Genomic DNA, 22,824 nt, shown 5'->3' with positions numbered 1-22,824 from the left:
TCTTCCACAATACGTAGAGAGGTCTACTTTGTAAATGATAACATCAGCGCTAATTAAATAACTCTTCATTATTTGTGTACCAGTACGAGCAGTTAGATAAAGAAATCTATTAACACGGCAGCACACAAGTACTCTTAGCAATAGTTAAAGGAAACAAAGTTTTGTACTTTAAAGGTGTGATGTAATAGAAACAATTTGGTTTACAAAAAAACGTGTTCAATTTTCTGAAGAAATAAAAGAGTGCCCTCTGACCCCTAACAAAATTAATCAGGGAATGTCGGAGACTTGTTTCTAACCGCTTTAACTGTTGGCAAGACCTAACATTGTAACATTGTGCTGTTGTTTTCAACCTGCTGGGCCTGTTTGCTTTGTTCAACTGGTCATTGTTCTGGCTATTTTTTCAGTCACTGCATGCAGCAGATATTAGAGAGTGTAAACTATTGTCATCAACACGGAATAGTGCACAGAGATCTAAAGGTGAGTCTTTACAGCAGTGTAGCACTTAGGCAGGGCAATACTTCCGAGACCATATTGCCTGGAGTCAAACCCCATAAGCCTGTGGTCAGTAAGACTAGTCATAGATCTACTCTGTCTCAACAAAAGCATGGTTAAAAAAACAATTACTAACTAACTAAGACATTAACAGCTGGTTGACATTTTTCGTATAACAAAACTTCTTAAGTAATTTTTGTATAAATGCTTAAGCACCTTTAATCTTATGTTGTTAGTCTTTTCCCCCAAAGAAATGTTTTAAGTTCAGTACGAATCAATGCTGACCATAAGGCAACAGATTTTTTTTCCTTTAACAAAATGTCAATGTCGCCTTCTCAGAAATATACTTAATGTTTTTCCAAATGCACTTCTTGAAAGACTATTTACCCAGAATTTAATTATGTTTAGTTTAGCGTGACATCCCTATTGGTTTCTTCCCTGGTAGAGTCAATGTGGTTAGGTCGAGAGGTCAAGGATATCGACACTATGGTTAGCGCTAAAAGCATGTCTGTATCAGTACATTGTATCTACAAGTAATATGACCTCCTGCATGATGTGTTTTTATGCTAATTCAATCATTGGCTGCTATTATTGGCTGTGAACGCCTTGTTGCTTTAACGCCGATTGTTATTGATCTATACTGTAAACGTTTAAACCATTTTGGTACAGGACAGCGTGTCTCCCCCAATGAGACATAGAGTAAAGCTCTTCTGTTACTTTGGTTAAGTTAAATGAGCTTCAAGTGACCCCAACAAATGTCAGGCACTACTGGGGGCACCTATTAACCAATGAGATCTTTAGCCTTTAAAGTACACTGGAAACAAAGAGACATTATTTGACGTTGTGACCTCTCTCTGGTCACATGTACATTCTGATACTATGTTGTCTTATGTACAACCTCAAATGTATCAACAATGTAAATAACGTCTATTGTCTAGACGAGCATTTTTCACTCCTCATGCCAATTGCCATGAAACTCTATGACATCGGGTTCAAAACTGACACAAATATCGTAATATCTGTGAACGCCTCTTCCCCCCCCCTCCCTCCCTCCGTATGAGACCTGGGCGATGCGGCATGACCAAGTCAGGAAGTTAGACTACCTGGCTCTGGGTCTCAGTCAGACTATCAATCGTTAACTGTCTTTCAGTTCAGGCGTACCTTCTGTCATCATCGCTGCACAGCAGCAATGACCCCCCCCCCCTCCAATTCTGAAGCTATCGATCCACGTGTTAAGTGTCATGTTTAGCCTCGACAATCCGGTGTCGAGAGTTTTCACCTTTCCAAACATTGTGGCTTCAATGTCATCTACATTCTCTCGTTTAGGACGTGTCCAATTAGCTAGCATAATATGTGGCCAACCCAGGCATTATCCAAGTCAACTTGTGTATTCCAGATAACGTCATCATGCCCAGAGCTATACCATACATAAATGAGTTGGGCCATCTCTCAATTCATTATTTTTTTACTTTTCAAAAAGATTGTTTTTTTATCATTGACAATAAGTCTCCCATTGTTATTTTAATGGAGTTCCCACTGAGATCATTAATCAAAGGGAGAGTATATGTTTTTTTAAAACTAGTTTGTCAGTGGACATGTTATAATTAGACACATCAGACTGACTTGCAGTAAGGTTATTTATTTAGGTGTCTGCTTACCTGTTGGTTGGTGTCTTTATGTCAGTGATCTCCCATGACAATGTACTGTGCCTCTCACAAACACAGAGCTTATTTTCTTCTATCTAAGTAACAGATGTTATGTTAAGAAACGGATACATTTTTTAAAATCTAATCAAAACATTTAGCAAGTAATCCAATCAATAGTGTTGCTTTACCAGCACTGATAACTTGACTTATTTTGAGAGAATTATCATTTGTAAATAAAAAGACAAAAACAATTTCAATAATAAAATATCTTACATATACAATTCATGTTGTGTTTGATGTACAGTTTTCCTGTTGTGTTTGACTGATTTACAGATTTATAATGCTTACTTTTCAGCCAGAGAACCTCCTCCTGGCTAGCAAAGCCAAAGGGGCTGCTGTTAAATTAGCTGATTTTGGGTTAGCTATTGAGGTTCAAGGTGAACAACAGGCTTGGTTTGGTAAGTTGGTAACATTTGCTTGCTTTAATAATAATTCAGCTCTTAAATGATGTTGACACAAAATAGGCAATGCCATTAAGAGATGTTGAGCCTGTATAAATAAAGTCTATCTCTTCTGAATGAACTGAGCTCATTGTAGTCATTGACAGATTGACAACTCATTCACTCTACATATTGAAAACTATCATTGAAACCCTTTTGAAATTGTTGACATATTCCTAGACATCTGCTGGGGGAAAGATCAGCATTTTGCCTGTCTCTTTATTTACATACCTAGATATAAAAAATTGCTCTATTATCTGGATATCTGTTAACTGTTGCATAATTCTTATGTTTTGTCTAAACAGGTTTCGCAGGAACACCTGGTTATCTTTCACCTGAAGTCCTCAGAAAAGATCCCTATGGCAAACCTGTGGATATCTGGGCATGTGGTAAGTGGTTTGTTCCATTTCTTGCTATGATACAGAAGCACAAACTAGTTGAAATAATGTCATGAACTTTTAATGTTTTTATTTGTTCCAGGTGTTGTACTTTATATTCTGCTGGTGGGTTATCCCCCTTTCTGGGATGAGGATCAGCATAGATTGTATGCACAGATCAAGGCTGGTGCATATGACGTAAGTGTGTCATTGGGTTCATATGTTGTTCCTATGTGCATCTATATTGTTATAGTAGTTATGCTCAGATGGACTAATGTAGTCAAACTGAACTTCCATTTGTTTGGACCAGTAAAATTATCATATCATATTTTTATTGTTAGTTCATTCAAAGTTAGTGATGCTCCCATGCTAATTTTTCATTTGTAATTTTGAAATTATAAAAAAAAATAACAACACTGACTCTACTACTCTGCTATATATTTAGACATTTTGATATAGCAACTATTGAAGTCTTTAGCCCATTGCATTTAGCTTTTAAAATGTTTTTCTACCATAAACTTGTGATAACTCCCTCACCATAAAGCTAACTGTTTATCATGATTAAGGTTCGACAATGAATACTACTTGCTATAAATACCTACACATAACTAGGCTGCATATGTTTTAATGGAATAGCTGAATGATTTCATGGGACTAAAAAAAAGGACTTATTTACACACATGTTTATTTTCAGTATCCCTCCCCTGAGTGGGATACAGTCACCCCTGAGGCTAAAAATCTCATTAACAGTATGTTGTGTGTGAATCCAGCCAAGAGGATCAATGCCTCAGAAGCTCTGAAGCATCCATGGATATGTGTAAGTTGTCCATAATTAATTGGACAAACAAGCTTAGGTTAAGTAATTACAATGGGATTGGTAGACCTGAGGCTACTTAAAAAAAAAGAGATGCTTAAGCAATGTTAATTATCAAATCTGAATCATATCTAGACTAATTGATATGACTGATTCTGATATGATAAATATGGATGGAATTGATTTCCTATACTTAGCTAATAAGGTTTTGAGGTACATAAATATAAGAGTTATAAATCAAATATTTGAAAAGGATAAATAGAGATAAAAGTATTTGTATTTTTGATAAGGCTTCAGTCTAAAGGTATCAATCTAGATTAAACTATTCTTCTTCTACAAAGACCTGAAATCTTTATGTAGAAATTGTACAGGGCTGTTTTCTTTATTCTACTTTGCAATCTATAAGGCAGATGATGTAAAGGTCATCAGTTTCTGTGGCACATGGTTAATTAGGGTGTCATGTGGCCTGCACACATTACTTTTCCTCATTATAGATGGATGGACTCAGAGGCACCATAAAGATCCCGAAATTAAAAAAGTCGCCAGTCTTCACCTGGATTCAAACCTGGGACTGTTGGTTCAGAAGTGCTTTAACACTCAGCCACGGTGCCACCCACTCCAAAGAGGGCAAAAAGATAAAATGGGAATTTCTTTTGATTATTTAACTAGTCTATAAAGCAAGCATTGATTATATGACTTTTTGTTTAGTGAGGTTTTCAGTCAAAGGGTAAGGGTGGATCAAGTTTGAGGTAGAGTGAGGGGGCATTAGAGATTGTGCAAAGGGGTGTTTGTGGCCAAAGAGGTGTGATGCTAGAGCAAAAGGAAGTTAGAGACTAGAGTCAGAATTCGGGCAAAGGGTCAGGATAGGGTTAAGGCTAAAGGAATGGAAGTGGGTAAAGCGTCGCAGTTCCATGTTGATGAGATAAGAGTTAGAAGAGAATAACAGGATGCCATTTTAATCACTACATGGAGGAGTTTGTTTTTATTTTATATTGATAGTTTAAATATTTGTACATTTTTGTAGTTAACAAACAAAAAATGAAGTATAGATTTTGTTTTCCCAATATGTATGCTAATAGATTGACTTAAAATTTCTTTAGCAATCTTTGTTATGCATTTTTAGTCACTATATCTAAACTGGTCTTAATATTTTTCTTTTGGAAGAAGCACAAAATGACCTACTTCAATGTTGATTTTTTCTTCTTCTGTAAGATATTGAATACTCATGTTTTGTTTTTTCTACTTTCACATTGGTCAGTCCATTATTTAATATCAGCATTTTGAAGATATAAGAACCAGAAACTTAATTCCACATTCTGGAAATTTCAAAGGCCTGAGCAGTAGTAACATAACTATAGTGATTTGTGTCAATGGGAAAATAAAAAAGGAGGAATTTAAATGGTTTGATGACTCTCGGCAGATAATTCAGGCTATAAATCATATGTAGCATGTGAGTGAAAACTATTAGAACTGTGATGGGAACTTTATTTCTCACATTTATTTGTAAAATAGTTTAGCACTGTCCGCCTTGGTCATCTACAATCTAAGGGAGATAAGTGACTTTTTGTTGCAAAGAAAAAGTTGTATTTTCTCTGGTCTCCCAAAAATGTGCTTCCACCATGCTTCAAGGATTAAGTGAAAACTTTTTCCTCTCTTTTACAGCAAAGGGAAAGAGTGGCTTCTGTGGTACATAGACAGGAGACTGTAGACTGCTTGAAGAAGTTCAATGCCAGACGAAAACTGAAGGTTAGTTAGTTTGTTTAAATCAAATGGTTTAGATAAGAACCTGTCGGACTCTTGAGTTGTATAATGTATAGAAACTATTGAGCAGATCTGCAATATATTTTTTTAAAATAAATTTAAAAGATTTAGGATTAATTAACAATAATTGATCAAGTTCAATTTCCACAGATAATAAACAATTTACTTTTAGCAAAGAAATTTTTTTAAACATATATATATTAAGTACAAAATACCCATGTAAATATGCTTAAAAACAAAATGGACTTTGAAGTTGGCCGTAGATACAAATTTTTTACACAGAAATTTTCAATATTTAAAAAAAATTCTACCCAATTTATTAAAAGATTTTTTTTTTGTTATGTTCAAAGCTTTAGAGAATTTTAATTACTTGCTATTATTTTAAATCTTAATTCTTTTAAGGGAGCCATATTGACAACTATGTTAGCAACCAGAAACTTTTCAAGTGAGTATTGCTTTCCTAATGCTTCATCCATTTTCATTTTGATCAGAACATTTGTTGACATATTGATAAAGAGTTAAATATTGTGGATTTGTTGTCCCATCAGAGAAGTTTATTTTTCTAAGTAAATTATTTTCAGTGCATTTTATTTTTCTAGAAATTTTTAACATATTTGATGTGTTTTTTTTAATTATTTGTATTTTTATTTTACTTAATACCCATTTGCCAAATTATTTGCTTATGATTTTGTTTAGAAAGATTTCAAATTTTTTTTAAGTTGCATATTATAATATATGTTCATGTGTCCACGTGTGTTATTTTAAACTAATAATAATTAAACTTTAATTTCCATTTATGGTCAGATACATAGTACTATGTGTTTTATCACCCAACTATTAACTACTTTAACTTCCTGTAAAAAAAAACTAACCATTATCTGAATACAAATAATTATGATATAGCTATTTCAATGGAACCCACTAAATATTTTTGTAAGGATAAAGTTGTTTCTTTTTGTAAATTTGGGGCAGGATCTTGCAAATATTGATTATTGTTTTACAATTTTTAGCTATAAGGGGTTACGGTAAGTGTCCGGTGTTACTAATAACACAAAGTCATGTGCCCCTGAGATACCACCAACACATGCATATATGTATATTTATATTTATCTCTAATATATTCTATATTTCCTGTAATATATTAACTATTGTGGACTTTGGTGTCACATTGAAGCACCACACACAATCCAGCTTTCGTGTAGCTAATGTCAATCTATGGGTTCTATTCCATTGGAATGTTCATATCATAATCCTCTTTATATTTCTAAGCAATTTATAAAGCTGAAACATACTTTAAATATTTGATAACAAAATTATTTAAATTTATTGTTCAATTATTTTTTTAAGACCCAAGTTGTTGTAACTTGATTTTTTTTTATGAGTGTCGAAAATGACCCCAGTCACAAACACACATACACACAACAGTGACTATTTTAGAGGTCTGGATCTGACAACACTAACTATTGTGACAATTCTGAAGTATTCTGTCGTTGAAATCATCTATACATTGGTACAATAAAAGTACATAGTGTTTAAAAAGAACAAAAAAAGATGTTTCCAACTCTATTTCACAATTATTTCTTTGTAAGTCAGTCAAATACTGTCAAAAAAGTAGCAAACGTTATGTTGCATTGTGCCATTTTAGGTTTGCTTGGAGCATAATTTTTGTCATTGACTTTTGAATGATAGTTTCCCCTTGTTTTGATGACTAGACTAGCTTAGTGACCAAGCTTTATTTTTTTTTTGTCTCCTGCTTTTAGATCACAAATCATTCATTCATTCACAGCAGTCCTTATTTTTATTTTTCTGTTGTTATTTGCTGAAGATATTATCATGTCAAGTTCAGAAGAATAAACAAAAATAGTAACAAATAAAAACATGATTTAAAATTATTAGATATTGTTCCTGCTGGTGAAATTAAAATTATGGTAGAATTTTTTTCTTAGGTTTTAAACGTTTGTGTTATTTTCACAATATGAATAACTATTTTGATAAGAGAAGAAATTTTTCACTTTTTCAATGTCAACAATTTTTTAAAGAAATTAACTCATTGCATGGATTTTTTAGTTTTAAAGACATGAAACAGGATGTAGCATGTTATCTCCCCCTTAAGTTTTGTTAAATTTTTTGGTTAAACTTTGTTAAGCCTTTATTCATTTTCTGCATAAGCTGAAAATTCCATAATATACAATAAATGAATTTTTTTATGAAAATTATTAAATGAACAGATACTTTACAATTAATTTTTTAAAACATGTCTTGAATATTAAACATATCTACCTTATAATAACTACCTTAGGATTTTAATTTTTTTTTTCTCCATAAACAACAAACACATTTAGATTTCTCATTCAAATACCTGCATTTTAATATCTGACAAACACAAATATTCTGACTAGGGTTCTCAAATAGTAATGGATCCAGCCTCAACAAAATAGGTGAGCTCAAAACGTCTCCCATGGATCAGCTTCATTTTGGGGTCTCTAGTTTAAAAAAAATTGTTTATTCAAAAACCCAGATTTTTAAATCTTTTTTTTTTTTTTTTTTTTTTTTTTTTTTTTTTTTTTTAAACTATAAGGTTTAAATGGTTGCTATTGTTTTCTTCATTTAAAGTTAATAGGTCGAGCCCAAATTTATTCTGCCCATAGAGCAATATTTCTGGACTTGTACTTTTGTCTGTTTTTCAGCTTTAAATTGTTTGAATTCATGGGAGTTTTTATGTCCTAAATGTGATTTGAATGTTTGTACTGGTTTCAATTTGGTGATTTTTTTTATTTGGATACAATACCTTATCTGTTGATAACCTCTTCTTTTGTAGATGTCTTTATGTTTTTTGTTTTTCTTTTAAAATTCCTATACTTGTGTTTTATAGTTCTTTCAACTGCCTAGCTCAGTCTAATAGGACTAGAACATGTTTGAATTGAAAAAAAAAAAAAAAGGAAATCAAGCAGTTTTCTACTTAACCTAGTGTGTTGTCTATTGTTCAGAATTTGTTCAGTTTTGTTGAAATTCACCTTTCTTTTTACATTCCTTTTTTACAAAAAAAGTTAATAATATTTTCTATTATCATGATAAAATTGTATGGATAGGTGATAGGAATGTAAGATTGTATTGCCTATAATCACAAGTTTTTTTCTTCCCATAAAGAAAGGTGAATTCATATTGTTTATTTACCTAGGGACTTGATAATTTTAGCCATTTTCAACTGACCAGTGGATCCAATGAATAACTTTATTTTTTTTAAAGGCGATGGGTATTGAGATTTTCAATGTATTTGATAACCAAACTTTAAAGGTTTATTTATTTTTTTTAAATCTTTTGTTTAACATTAGGTTGTTTTTTTTTAAAGCTTAAAGTAAATTCTCACTGAATTTGAACTGTTGCATATACAAGAAATTGTAAGAAATTAACTCTGGGTGCCACTTAATATTTAAAGCTTTGAGAAATCTATGAACAAAATCTCTAAGACTTGAATTTCTTACATTTCAACAAATCATTTATTTTGACGATGTAACAGAACCCAGAAACCAACAAATAAAGCAAACAAAAGCATTCTTTTACATTTTTAAAATTAAATCTCTTTTGAATTTTTTTTTTTTTTCTTTCTTAAAAAAATGTTCCACTGACTTTATTTAATTTTCATCCCTTTGGGTTACAAATGGCTTCAGTTATCATGTTAGCCATAGCAATGAGAAAACAAGTTATTTTTTGTCCACAAGTTCTATATTGTTGTCCATGTTGTGTATGTTAGCAATAGTTCTTTTGATGCTAACTGTACCTCATGTTAATGTGTCCTCACCCAACGTGAGCCATGCTCACAGCATGCTATAGCAATAATAGGATTTTGTGTTGATATGCTTGTCTATTATATTTTACTTATTCCTCTCTCTCTCTCTCCTGTGGCCACATTATGTCTGTGTCTACACTCTATGCAGTCAACAAGGGTAAGTCACCAAGGGTTTACACTACACAAATAACATAACCTTTTTTTTGTTTGTTTTTTGTTTCAATTCTAGATGTATTTTCATTTCCCCTATTTATCTTATTGACATTTAATCTGCTCACTTCAATAGACTTGAATGAAATAACAAATGTATTCTAGCTATGTGCCTGTACATTGTCTTTTCCTTTTAAAAATAGTTTTTTCAAATGCCAATTTGATTACTTTTTTTTTTTTTTCATACATTTTTAATGACACCAATGTAAACAATTTATATTTGAAGCTAGCTTTTACATTTTTCGTATCTCTTTTCTTCATTCCGTTAATATTTTAGGCTGGTCTAATTATAAATTAGTTGTAGAATTTTGTTTTTTTTATATATTTTTTTTTATTTAAGCAAGGGAATTAATTCTTGCAGAATTCTTTTTTAGTAGTTATTGTTTATTAATCTCTCCTGAAATAAAAAAAAACTTTTTTAGTTTTAATCAAACCTTGAGCTTTAGACTGCTATCAAATCTTTAGAGGATATTGGCTTGTGATTTATATACAATCTTTTTCTGTTTGGGTTGTGTCAACAAGCTCATTTCAATCCTTAACTTGACAAAACTGAGTGGTCGCCTGTACTGTAACATTGTGTCCCATTGTACACTCACATTCCCATTTCTTTGGACTCTACAGTTCTTTATATTCAGAACAAGTCTAATAAAAGTATATATACTTTATTTTTTTTACTTTTAATTGACAATTTTATTTGTTGAACCATATACATGAATGTTTAGTAAGCAATTATTTCATTAAACTTCCACTGAGACACTAGTCAAGAAAAGTTTAATTCATTTCTGTAATGATCTACACATTGATTTAGCGCCCATTCCTTTCACTGATTGCTTTCTTAATTTTGTACTAGCATCTACATCTACTGCCTCTGTTTTGTATGTCTTGAAGGTGTGTGTGTGTGTGTCTAAACTAATAGAGGAAATGTTTTGTATGTCTTGAAGGTGTGTGTGTGTGTCTAAACTAATAGAGGAAATGTTTTGTATGTCTTGAAGGTGTGTGTGTGTGTGTCTAAACTAATAGAGGAAATGTTTTGTATGTCTTGAAGGTTTGTGTGTGTGTGTGTGTGTCTAAACTAATAGAGGAAATGTTTTGTATGTCTTGAAGGTGTGTGTGTGTGTGTGTGTCTAAACTAATAGAGGAAATGTTTTGTTTCCTTAAAGTTGAAAGAAGAATGAGTCCAGTGATGGCTTTGAATTCTGTTCACTAAACAAATATGAACAGTCTATCTTTCTGGACTTGGTAAACGTGATATACTGTTAGCTTGGCCACTACGTTTGGTTTTAATGGATGATGTATGGACATTGTCTTTCATTCCAAACAAAACAATGACTTACACACTTTTGAATAGAGTCTTTACAAGGCGTAGGGATAGTGTCTCTGACATGCACACTTTTAGAATTAGTGCCCAGACATAGGGCTAGGTATGCATGCCATTGTGTGTGTGTGTCTTGTTTTAATGTCATTGATTGAGAATAACTCCAGGGGTTTGTGTTAGTTTAATAATGAGCGTCTCATTGCTAGAGTGTGTCTTATTGCTAGAGTGTGTCACTACTGGAAATGATTAAAAAAGTCAGAAGCCATCAGTACTCTTTGAAAATCAACACTTGCTTGAGATTGTAACTGGAATTATTGATCACAGAAATGTGTGTTTCTTCAACGCTGCTACTATTGTTACCGACACAGGCTCGAAGATGAAGAGTCGTATGACACTGGTCGATATTGACATCATTATTTTTCATTTACTGACTCGCCATTCATTTGGCAATTATCTTTTTTTATAAGATCGTCTGACTGTATGATCTGGCCTCTGTATGTGTGTGTGTGTCTGGCTGTATGTGTGTGTGTCTGGTCTATCAGCGCTACCACACATGCGTCTACAATCAATGTTCCCTTAAGCCCCAGATTCTACAGGAGCGCGCCACACGCCAAGATTACACACACGTGTGTTAAATAAGTGTGGGTCCGAGCTTCTTAGCGGACTGACTAACCCTTTAAGTAGTGTCTGTAGAAAGAAAACTTTTTTTAAAAAACTCTTTATGTAGAGGTTCTCACTCAGATGGTTCCAGTGGTAGTCAGACACATGTCCCCATTCCATGCTAGCTGATGACCTGTTCCCCTTGACCAGATTAATCATATACATTTCAACGATGGAACTATGGACCCGCTGTTCAAACTTGTAGCTATTTGAAACATAGCCTTGACCAGGGGCGGACTGGCTATATGGGCCGGTACACAAATTGGCCGCTAGGGCCACCGAAAGGGTCGCATGGATGCTACTAAGGCATGTATTCAATTAAGATTTTATAATAGTCTCTAATAAAAGGGGCCCTCTAAGAATCGTGTTTAAAAAAAATGTACAGACTCGACAGTGTAATACTAATCAAATCAAACACATGTTCCGAAATAATGTAATAGCCTACATCCGTAGACAGTGCTACAAGTAGGCTTCATCCTTTTAGGCCTTAGAGCCTACATACTTAGCGATGAAAAAGCAACATAAGGCATACATTTCGTATAATAGAGTTCACTGTAGGCATTGCGCACAGTATCCATACCTTATCAAACTTAAATCATTTTGAGGACAGATTTTGAAACCCAGTCCGCCCCTGGCCTTGACTACAAATGTAAGCTAGATATTTTCTTAAGCGCATCGAGACGTCATCATTCAAGGCGTATTTCGTCATTACATTGTGCGGTTGTGTGCAGGTTTGTGTGTGTGTGTGTGTGCGTGCGAGATAGTTTGATGCTTATTTACTGTTCAAGTCACTTTTTTTTAAAAGGCGCCTTTATGATCTGGGCGTCATGTGTGCATTGTAAGCCACGCACACGCTACCCGCCGGCGCTGGTTTTGTGTGTGTGTGGTTTGAGCATAGCTATATCTTGCTAGAAACTTACAAAGTTTCAGTCATTGATTTGCGCCTTTTTATTTTCTGTTTCAATTGTTTGTTGTTTTGGTGGGGGTTTTTTTGTGAATCCCCTTTGAGTTGCCCTGACTGATGTTGTGCATTCAGCCAGTAAGTTAGTCTTGTGAAGTGTTACTAACTAGGAGGGGTATGCTGTAGCTGCATTCAGCCAGTAAGTTAGTCTTGTGAAGTGTTACTAACTAGGAGGGGTATGCTGTAGCTGCATTCAGTCAGTAAGTTAGTCTTGTGAAGTGTTACTAACTAGGAGGGGTATGCTGTAGCTGCATGGTACAACATTCGGAGGTGACTTTGTTACGTCATACAGACTTGCTGGATTTGATTCTATGGAATATCTCTGTAGTTGGCAGAGTCACGTGTGTGTGCGTGTGCCTAGTAAATAAGTCACTACCATTTTGGGGAAATGTCATTCATTGTTCACGACCTTTATTGACTAGGTAACACTGCGACCTCGCCGGCTGGAAACGGATCAGCCATGGCGACAGTATTGGCAGGTATGTCTTCTTGGGAGTGCAGACCCTCTTCCACCTGTCCCCTTATTATTTGGTTTTCCTGCACATGGCGCACCCGTAATGCTACCACCCATGCTGCTGCTCTATTCTAATGCTTCTTTTTGTTGAGTTGTTTCATTAGACTAGCCTCTAGATCTTATTTTTGGTGGTGGTGGTGGGTAGATATTTAGAGAACCATGAATGGACTATTTTGTAATAAATTCAATGGGGAATGTGTGGTACTTAAATCCTGCCAATGTTTTGATAGTGTTATGTTTGCAAAGCTTCGCTTCATTTTGCCATCTGTTGGTGTCTAGATGTCAGCTTCTCTGCCTTCTAAGTTTATAACATAGTGTCCTAGGCTACTACACGAGCAGCAAGCTGACGTTGTGACGGTGACGTCATTGTACTGCACTTGTTGACTTGTCTCTACACTCAAACTTCGCGAGATGACAGTCCTGGGGGCATGCTGATTCTTTATCAACTCTTATATAGATACTCAATTATTTGAACGTCTTTAAAAACAAATGTCATTGTGTCACGGATCACGCAGAAATGGTAATACATTTTCTGGTTGTTTAGTGTGATGTTTATTGCCATCGTGGCCTGCCTTTACTTTTAACGCCCTATGTACAAACTGTAGATTCAAGAATTAGGTTAGTTAATGGTTAAATTGTTTCGCTATTGATTTTACTTGTCACTGTCTATGCTTTGTTTACTAGTTATTGTTTTTAAAACGTCTTCTGGTGGAAATGTCCAGATCTAGATCTATCTAACTAAAGATCAAATTGCACGTGCGAGTTGTCTTTGTTCTGGTTGGTAGAAATATAATGTCAAGGCTGTGGTGACGTTTAGCAGCTGCCAGTGATCTATTCTGTAGTAAAGTGTGTGACCTTTTAACCTTTAGTTTGTCGGTCTTGAACGACACAACAAGCAGATCAATGTGTACAACTGACTCACATGTTGCTTCAACAGACATGACTTGCTCACTTCTCTCCCTCAGTACGATTGACTTACCTGTAAAATTATCTCTCTCTTTGACTAAAAATGACTTACCTGTAAAATTATCTTTCTGTTTGACTAAAAATGACTTACCTGTAAAATTATCTCTCTGTTTGACTAAAAATGACTTACCTGTAAAATTATCTTTCTCTTTGACTAAAAATGACTTACCTGTAAAATTATCTTTCTCTTTGACTAAAAATGACTTACCTTTAAAATTATCTCTCTCTTTGACTAAAAATGAATTACCTGTAAAATTATCTTTCTCTTTGACTAAAAATGACTTACCTGTAAAATTATCTTTCTCTTTGACTAAAAATGACTTACCTTTAAAATTATCTCTCTCTTTGACTAAAAATGAATTACCTGTAAAATTATCTTTCTCTTTGACTAAAAATGACTTACCTGTAAAATTATCTTTTTCTTTGACTAAAAATGACTTACCTGTAAAATTATCTTTCTCTTTGACTAAAAATGACTTACCTGTAAAATTATCTCTTTCTTTGACTAAAAATGACTTACCTGTAAACTTACCTCTCTCTCTCACTGTGTAATTACAAAGTAAATTTTAATTGAGAATGTTTTAAAATATACCGGTACTGCCTAGATTCAACTTTAAAAAAAAAGTTTCGCTTCCCAAAGCTATGACATTTCAATGACATTACAACATGATAACTCCTAGTTGCTATGCTATTATAATGTTTATGGCTTTTAAAGCCAAGTAAAACAAATCATTGTTTAGAGACAATTACAAAGAGAAAAAAAAAAGCGTTGACTTACAAAAAAGGTTTCATAACGATACTTTATGTTCTAAGCTTTGAATAGGAATACAGTGTTGAGTTTCCACAAATAACAAACTCATTGCTTCAATAAATGTCACTTTTCTTGTCTATTATTGAGTCAGCAGCTGGACAGCACACAGCGAGGACCTGATGTGAACATACACCAACATTAATCCTTTTTCTTCCATTTTGTCTGGGCCTGCTATTAGAAATGTCAACTTTCTATGTGTGTGTGTGTGTGTGTTCTATGTCATACTGTTTGATTCGGTCTTAGTTTAATGTTCAGGTTGCACTACTGTTCAGTTTCTATGGTAACATTGTGTTCAACCTAAGCTTTCGTTCAGAGCACTAAATGATAACATTGTGTTCTCTCACTAGATTCTGGGCGAAGACAGCTCTATTTACACCAGAAATACTTTCTGCTCATTTAGAAACAAAAGTAATTTTGGGGACAATATTTTCATTCATCTAGTTTACTCGACAAACTATTTCTAACTTACAAATGGACACAGAAAAACATTTCTCCAACGGCATGGTGGGTCAAGTAAAATGTCGCACGCTCCTATCTGAATATTTTTTGTTCTGAGAATGTGATTAATTGTGACCAATGTTGGTAAACATATCTGTTGAGTGCATTTAATATTTAATGCCTTTTTTTTCTATATTTTAAGAATAAATAAATGTAAAAAATTGGGCTTATAAGGACGCCCATGAGTCCACTCAATTCGAATGGGCACCTGACATCAGTTGGGGGAAAGTAAAGGCGGTTGGTCGTTGTGCTGGCCACATTACACCCTCGGTAACCGTCGGTAATAGAACTAAATGAGCTTTACCTGAGATGTCCGATAGATGGCATGCTTTGAAAGTGATACTTTATCATTTGAGTTAAAAAAACAACTTCCAAGTTAAAATGTAGTGGTAAAAGAATAGATGGATTGATCATAGACTGAAACCTTGTCGAATTTTATAGACTGTAGTCTACTATAGATACGCAAAAATAGCGCTGATCTATCACCAGATCTTTTCAACTAGCGTACGTATCCACATCAAAGTTCGTACACAGGTTCCTTTTAATATTTCCTAGGTGCTCACTAAGAACGCATTTTGACTTACGCAACTTGACCACCGCAATTCGCGAAAAACTGCTAGCTCTATTAAAACTTTGTATTTTATTTTCGGTATTTCCCCAAAAGACCGCAGTCTAATTAGAAAGCATTTTAATAATATCACAAATTCCGTATTTTTAAAGCATTTTTTTTTCGTTTTCCCCAAAGTCTACTTATTTTTAATACGCCTTACGTCATTTGCGCTTTCTTTTAGAAGCGGTCTAAATAAATAAAACAAAAACAATCCTAATAGCATTAATAAGATAGATCTAGAGATCTAGAATTGTTTTTTTAATTTTTTTTTATTTTCGAGAGAGAGAAGGAGAGAGCAAGTAATGTTACTTTGTAACACTGTAAAAAATACTAAAAAAAAATAGTTTTGAAAATATAAATCTAGATCTATTATCATTTTGCTACACTCAATAGGGGTCATATAAACAATGGCAGTCAATAAAACCTAATGATTGATATTGCTTTTTATTTAGAGAACAAAATACCAACAGAAATGGGAACGGGAATGTGTACGACGAAGGACTAACGTTTTGTTGGGGGGGGGGGGGGTGAAGTTAAAGTACAACTAAACTTAACGTACCCAAACTATGAGAGCTTTTAGCGGGTCTTTCCAAATCAAGTCAAAAGTTTATATTGGAGAAATGAGGGATGCGCTGGTAAAAAAAAAACCAAAATGGGGGTTCCAATGAGAGAGAGAGAGAGAGATCGGGCCGTGAAATTTCATTGTAACAGTTACACTACTTCACTGGCTAAGAAAGTATGTGAGGTTGATCGTTACAAAATGCTTCATTTAAAAAAAAAAGAGGGGGGGGGTGAGCTTTCATTGTAAGGGGTACACATCAAATTCGAGGTTAAAACGTTTGTTAGGCTGATCGTTAAAACGAAGTCGTTTATTTAAAAAAAAGAAAAGAGGGTGTTCCGGCCGGAATATACAATATAAAGCCTAGGGCGTAGCCGGTGCGTACTGCTGATGTTATTATATCTTCCGATGAAGCCAGGCTCAGTTCCATATTGTACCAGAGACTGGGATTGCTTCTAGTGTTTCCTGCTGGGGGGGGGGATCGATGAACATGTTTTTTATTGTCTTCATTTTGTTGAACACTTGCTTGTGTTTGTAGACAATGACCTTTACAAGTAGCCTGTACACAGCTGACATGTTTCTTTAGACAAGCTGGACGCTTTCTCTCATTTATGCATTTGATATACAAAATAAGTGTTAGCGTACATGGCCCGGTGTGAATGTTTCAGCGACATTGCCTTACCAACGAGATGGTTGTTTTGTTCATGTGTTGATAGTCAATTATCTGGTGTTTAGAAACATTTTTATTTGTCAGGTGCTGGGTAGTTGTGTTTTTTTTAATTATTGTATTTGAAGGACCCCCCCCCCCCCCCCGAACCTCCCTTTTTGCTCATATAGTTGTCCAAAGGTCAATAGGTAATAAAACATATAGAGGATAAATGAAGTAGTGACATTTTCTCTTATGAATTTAATGTTACTAGCAATGTCTAACAGATAAGTGAGTAATATGCTGCTGGAGCGCGAAAATGCGTTTTATTTCCTAGATCTAAATGAATTCAAGGTAAAACAATGACTGTTTGACTGTGGCTAATTTACTCTTGTTAAACTGAAGTTTAACTATTGTCTAGTCCGAAAGAATTGAGTTCAATCGTCCTCAACATACATTTGTATGATGAGAGTACTCTGTGTGTGTGTGTGTGTGGAGTCAAGACATCTGTACGGATTGCTTGTATCGATTGAATGAGTCGTGTTCAACTTGTTCTTCTCAATGGATTTGATCTGGAGGAAGGCAACACGCCAAGGCTCGTCTCGCCCAGGATCTAACTCGTGTCCTCTACACAATGGCGGGAGGCGAAAGAGAGGCTTCAAATTGGGTTCTGTTTACATTTCTTGATGACGGATGAACGTCCGGTTGATTTCTCTCCCTTCACACAGTGACCGCTGTTGATCGCTTTAGGATGTGCCTGATTTCTCTGTATTGAACTAACTTTCCTGAAACAAGTCTATTATTGTGTGTGGCTCAGTGCGCGTGCTTACATCGTATGAACTTTTATCTGTCTGCAATTTTATTCATTTAAAAAAAAATTCTTGTACATATTAAGACTTGTCTTGAGACTTGTCATGGATATTTGGGTAACGTGTGATAACCTCTGATTTGATTTCTCAAAGAGTTTCCAAGCTGTCGTGTCTCTACAAATATAATGCTAACGAATGAGTGTGTAAAGAAACTTAAGGAACAGCAGATTGCTTGTTTTCTGCCTGAATTCGAAGAGTGTGTCTCTTTTGTGTCAAGACACACGCTCTATAGTTTACCTCTTTATTCTCGGTTCTTTTAGAATAAGCACAGCTTGGCTTAATGAAGTGACTTTATGACAAACATATCAGTTTCTGAATAATTATTAGAATCACAATTCTTCGGGTCCAAGGCTTTATTGCGTTAATGTAGATGTTGGTGTTCATTAAGGTTCTTGTTGTCTCCTTAGTAAGCATCATAGCGTTCAATGATAAATACAATGAGATTTTGTTTTGTTTTTTGTCGGAAATAGCCTGTTAATGTCAAATTAGTTTCCAGTCATCTTGGTTTGTCGAGTGTCATTGATCGCTTCTCTCCCTTGGCCTTATCTTGATGCTCAGTTTTATTTACTTTGGTTGAATCATACACACACTTTCTTCTCTCTCTCTCTCTCTCTCTCTCTCTCTGGTTGAATCATACAGACACTTTCACTCTCTCTCTCTCTCTCTCTCTCTCTGGTTGAATCATACAGACACTTTCACTCTCTCTCTCTCTCTCTCTATCTCTGGTTGAATCATACAGACACTTTCACACTCTCTCTCTCTCTCTCTCTCTATCTCTGGTTGAATCATACACACACTTTCACTCTCTCTCAGGTTAAGTGAACCACCTGTCCAGCACTACATTGTAGACACTACTTAAAACATAAGTGAACCACCTGTCTAGCACTACATTGTAGACACTACTTAAAACATAAGTGAACCATCTGTCTAGCACTACATTGTAGACACTACTTAAAACATAAGTGAACCATCTGTCTAGCACTACATTGTAGACACTACTTAAAACATAGTGAACCATCTGTCTAGCACTACATTGTAGACACTACTTAAAACATAGTGAACCATCTGTCTAGCACTACATTGTAGACACTACTTAAAACATAAGTGAACCACCTGTCCAGCACTACATTGTAGACACTGCTTAAAACATAAGTGAACCATCTGTCTAGCACTACATTGTAGACACTACTTAAAACATAAGTGAACCATCTGTCTAGCACTACATTGTAGACACTACTTAAAACATAAGTGAACCACCTGTCCAGCACTACATTGTAGACACTACTTAAAACATAAGTGAACCACCTGTCCAGCACTACATTGTAGACACTACTTAAAACATAAGTGAACCATCTGTCCAGCACTACATTGTGGACACTACTTAAAACATAAGTGAACCACCTGTCCAGCACTACATTGTAGACACTACGTAAAACATAAGTGAACCATCTGTCCAGCACTACATTGTAGACACTACTTAAAACATAAGTGAACCACCTGTCCAGCTCTACATTGTAGACACTACTTAAAACATAAGTGAACCACCTGTCCAGCACTACATTGTAGACACTACTTAAAACATAAGTGAACCACCTGTCCAGCACTACATTGTAGACACTACTTAAAACATAAGTGAACCACCTGTCCAGCACTACATTGTAGACACTACTTAAAACATAAATGAACCATCTGTCCAGCACTACATTGTAGACACTTCTTAAAACATAAGTGAACCATCTGTCCAGCACTACATTGTAGACACTACTTAAAACATAAGTGAACCATCTGTCTAGCACTACAATGTAGACACTACTTAAAACATAAGTGAACCACCTGTCCAGCACTACATTGTAGACACTACTTAAAACATAAGTGAACCACCTGTCCAGCACTACATTGTAGACACTACTTAAAACATAAGTGAACCACCTGTCCAGCACTACATTGTAGACACTACTTAAAACATAAGTGAACCACCTGTCCAGCACTACATTGTAGACACTACTTAAAACATAAGTGAACCATCTGTCCAGCACTACATTGTAGACACTACTTAAAACATAAGTGAACCATCTGTCCAGCACTACATTGTAGACACTACTTAAAACATAAGTGAACCATCTGTCTAGCACTACAATGTAGACACTACTTAAAACATAAATGAACCATCTGTCCAGCACTACATTGTAGACACTACTTAAAACATAAGTGAACCATCTGTCCAGCACTACATTGTAGACACTACTTAAAACATAAGTGAACCATCTGTCCAGCACTACCTTGTAGACACTACTTAAAACATAAGTGAACCATCTGTCCAGCACTACATTGTAGACACTACGTAAAACATAAGTGAACCATCTGTCCAGCACTACCTTGTAGACACTACTTAAAACATAAGTGAACCATCTGTCCAGCACTACATTGTAGACACTACGTAAAACATAAGTGAACCACCTGTCCAGCACTACATTGTAGACACTACTAAAACATAAGTGAACCATCTGTCCAGCACTACCTTGTAGACACTACTTAAAACATAAGTGAACCACCTGTCCAGCACTACATTGTAGACACTACTTAAAACATAAATGAACCATCTGTCCAGCACTACATTGTTGACACTACTTAAAACATAAGTGTACCACCTGTCTAGCACTACATTGTAGACACTACTTAAAACATAAGTGAACCACCTGTCCAGCACTACATTGTAGACACTACTTAAAAAATAAGTGAACTACCTGTCCAGCACTACATTGTATACACTACTTAAAACATAAGTGAACCACCTGTCCAGCACTACCTTGTAGACACTACTTAAAACATAAGTGAACCATCTGTCCAGCACTACATTGTAGACACTACTTAAAACATAAGTGAACCATCTGTCTAGCACTACCTTGTAGACACTACTTAAAACATAAGTGAACCATCTGTCCAGCACTACATTGTAGACACTACGTAAAACATAAGTGAACCACCTGTCCAGCACTACATTGTAGACACTACTAAAACATAAGTGAACCATCTGTCCAGCACTACCTTGTAGACACTACTTAAAACATAAGTGAACCACCTGTCCAGCACTACATTGTAGACACTACTTAAAACATAAATGAACCATCTGTCCAGCACTACATTGTTGACACTACTTAAAACATAAGTGTACCACCTGTCTAGCACTACATTGTAGACACTACTTAAAACATAAGTGAACCACCTGTCCAGCACTACATTGTAGACACTACTTAAAACATAAGTGAACCACCTGTCCAGCACTACATTGTAGACACTACTTAAAACATAAGTGAACTACCTGTCCAGCACTACATTGTATACACTACTTAAAACATAAGTGAACCACCTGTCCAGCACTACCTTGTAGACACTACTTAAAACATAAGTGAACCATCTGTCCAGCACTACATTGTAGACACTACTTAAAACATAAGTGAACCATCTGTCTAGCACTACCTTGTAGACACTACTTAAAACATAAGTGAACCATCTGTCCAGCACTACATTGTAGACGCCATGTTGGTCTGGTAAGCAAGAAATCTCTCGATCATTTGAATAGTTTAAAATCATGTTGTTTTAGAGCTTTGTCCCCTGTCAATCTAGGTTGCATTCAGTAGCCTCCCCTTGCTCACTACGGCCTGCTCCTTGTTTCACTAACCCAAATCGATTCGTGTACGTACATTGATATTAGAGTACATGGAACTAGACTGACCCCGACGAGTAATATATGTGTGTGTGTGTGTGAATGTTGTCATTTGAATCTATAGGTCAGAGGCTTTCACTTTTCAACCAACGCCCCATCCCAAACAAATATTTAACCACATGATTATCTTTAAAACCTTGTTTGAATGTAGATGAGAGTTTGATCAACATTACACTAGCTAGATGTTTCTCTCTGTGTCCTACCCAAAAAGTACTTGATGCTAACTCTAAGAAATAAAACCACTATACGGTCAAACTACCTCTCCATGTCATTCCATTCATTTATCCAGTGCCTTTTAAAGATCAGTGTATGTTAGTTTTAGTAGAGGTATTAACTATTCGGTTAGCGATTTACTCTAGTATAGGCTACTTATTTATTTATTTTTTTTAATTGTATTTGCTTTTATTTGTATATAAAAAAGCACCCAACTCTAACTAATAATACTTATTGAAAAACAATGATTCCAGTGAACTTCTTTATTCTAGTCGAGTCTAGTGGATAAACAATCACAAAATAGTACGTTGAGTCTTAGTCAATAGTCAGCCTAAATAGCTAGTAAATTGATCTAGTTGTAGACCTAACACGTATCTATCTGAGATTGTAACTATTACTTTTCACAAGAAAATTAAAAACATTAAAATGGTTACATTAGACTTGTATATGCCTACAGTTTTTGATTCAATTCTCACGGACTACTATAAATTCAGAACCTAAACCATTAAAAAGCAAAGCTTATATGAAGGGAGATCACCGTTCTGTCACTGCCATATCTCTCAGTATTTCAATGTTTTTCGTTTTTTTTTTAGCCAAGTGCTTTTCCTATTTAAAACAAAATTAGTTATCTAATTGATCAATATATTTTTTAATTGATTCATTTGTTGTCATCGAATAATTGTGTGCAGAATTTTAACTTGGTCCGAGACTGGTAGGTGGGAGAACAAAACGTGTGTCAAAGATTCCACACAGACACAGACTAGTTCAGAGATGTAAGCTTGGTACAAATACATACATCTAGGGCAAAACAATGGACAGAGAGGTCTTCAGTTTCAGGCGAGGCATCCGGGGATGCATTTACATATGACGAGCTCGTTACAAGCGGACACA

At 35.1% G+C, this 22,824-nt stretch overlaps 1 protein-coding gene and 1 long non-coding RNA gene across 16 annotated transcripts in view; both read left to right on the top strand.

Annotated features, from left to right (window-relative positions):
• The window catches only part of LOC106077998 (calcium/calmodulin-dependent protein kinase type II delta chain-like), a 105,000-nt gene that overhangs the window by 61,087 nt on the left and 21,089 nt on the right, over positions 1-22,824 (top strand). For 5 of the 15 annotated variants that reach the window (XM_056020010.1, XM_056020020.1, XM_056020014.1 and 2 more), the window contains 8 exons: positions 405-477; positions 2,494-2,596; positions 2,944-3,027; positions 3,119-3,213; positions 3,710-3,832; positions 5,492-5,575; positions 5,993-6,035; positions 12,946-13,002. In XM_056020010.1, the coding sequence (XP_055875985.1) occupies positions 405-477; positions 2,494-2,596; positions 2,944-3,027; positions 3,119-3,213; positions 3,710-3,832; positions 5,492-5,575; positions 5,993-6,035; positions 12,946-13,002 (662 nt within the window). Of the gene's footprint in view, positions 1-404; positions 478-2,493; positions 2,597-2,943; positions 3,028-3,118; positions 3,214-3,709; positions 3,833-5,491; positions 5,576-5,992; positions 6,036-7,989; positions 8,029-12,945; positions 13,003-22,824 lie in introns of all 15 variants that reach the window. The other 10 variants (XM_056020022.1, XM_056020018.1, XM_056020021.1 and 7 more) reach the window with 3 other exon arrangements.
• LOC129924557 (uncharacterized) lies at positions 9,904-10,709 on the top strand. The gene is made up of 2 exons (XR_008776539.1): positions 9,904-10,485; positions 10,529-10,709. It is a non-coding gene; the product is annotated as an uncharacterized LOC129924557 (long non-coding RNA).

The sequence above is a fragment of the Biomphalaria glabrata genome, chromosome 2, assembly GCF_947242115.1.
Source record: "Biomphalaria glabrata chromosome 2, xgBioGlab47.1, whole genome shotgun sequence".
Lineage (NCBI taxonomy): Eukaryota > Metazoa > Mollusca > Gastropoda > Planorbidae > Biomphalaria > Biomphalaria glabrata.
Note: the sequence above shows the minus strand (reverse complement) of the source record. Positions and strands in the feature narration are given on the sequence as shown.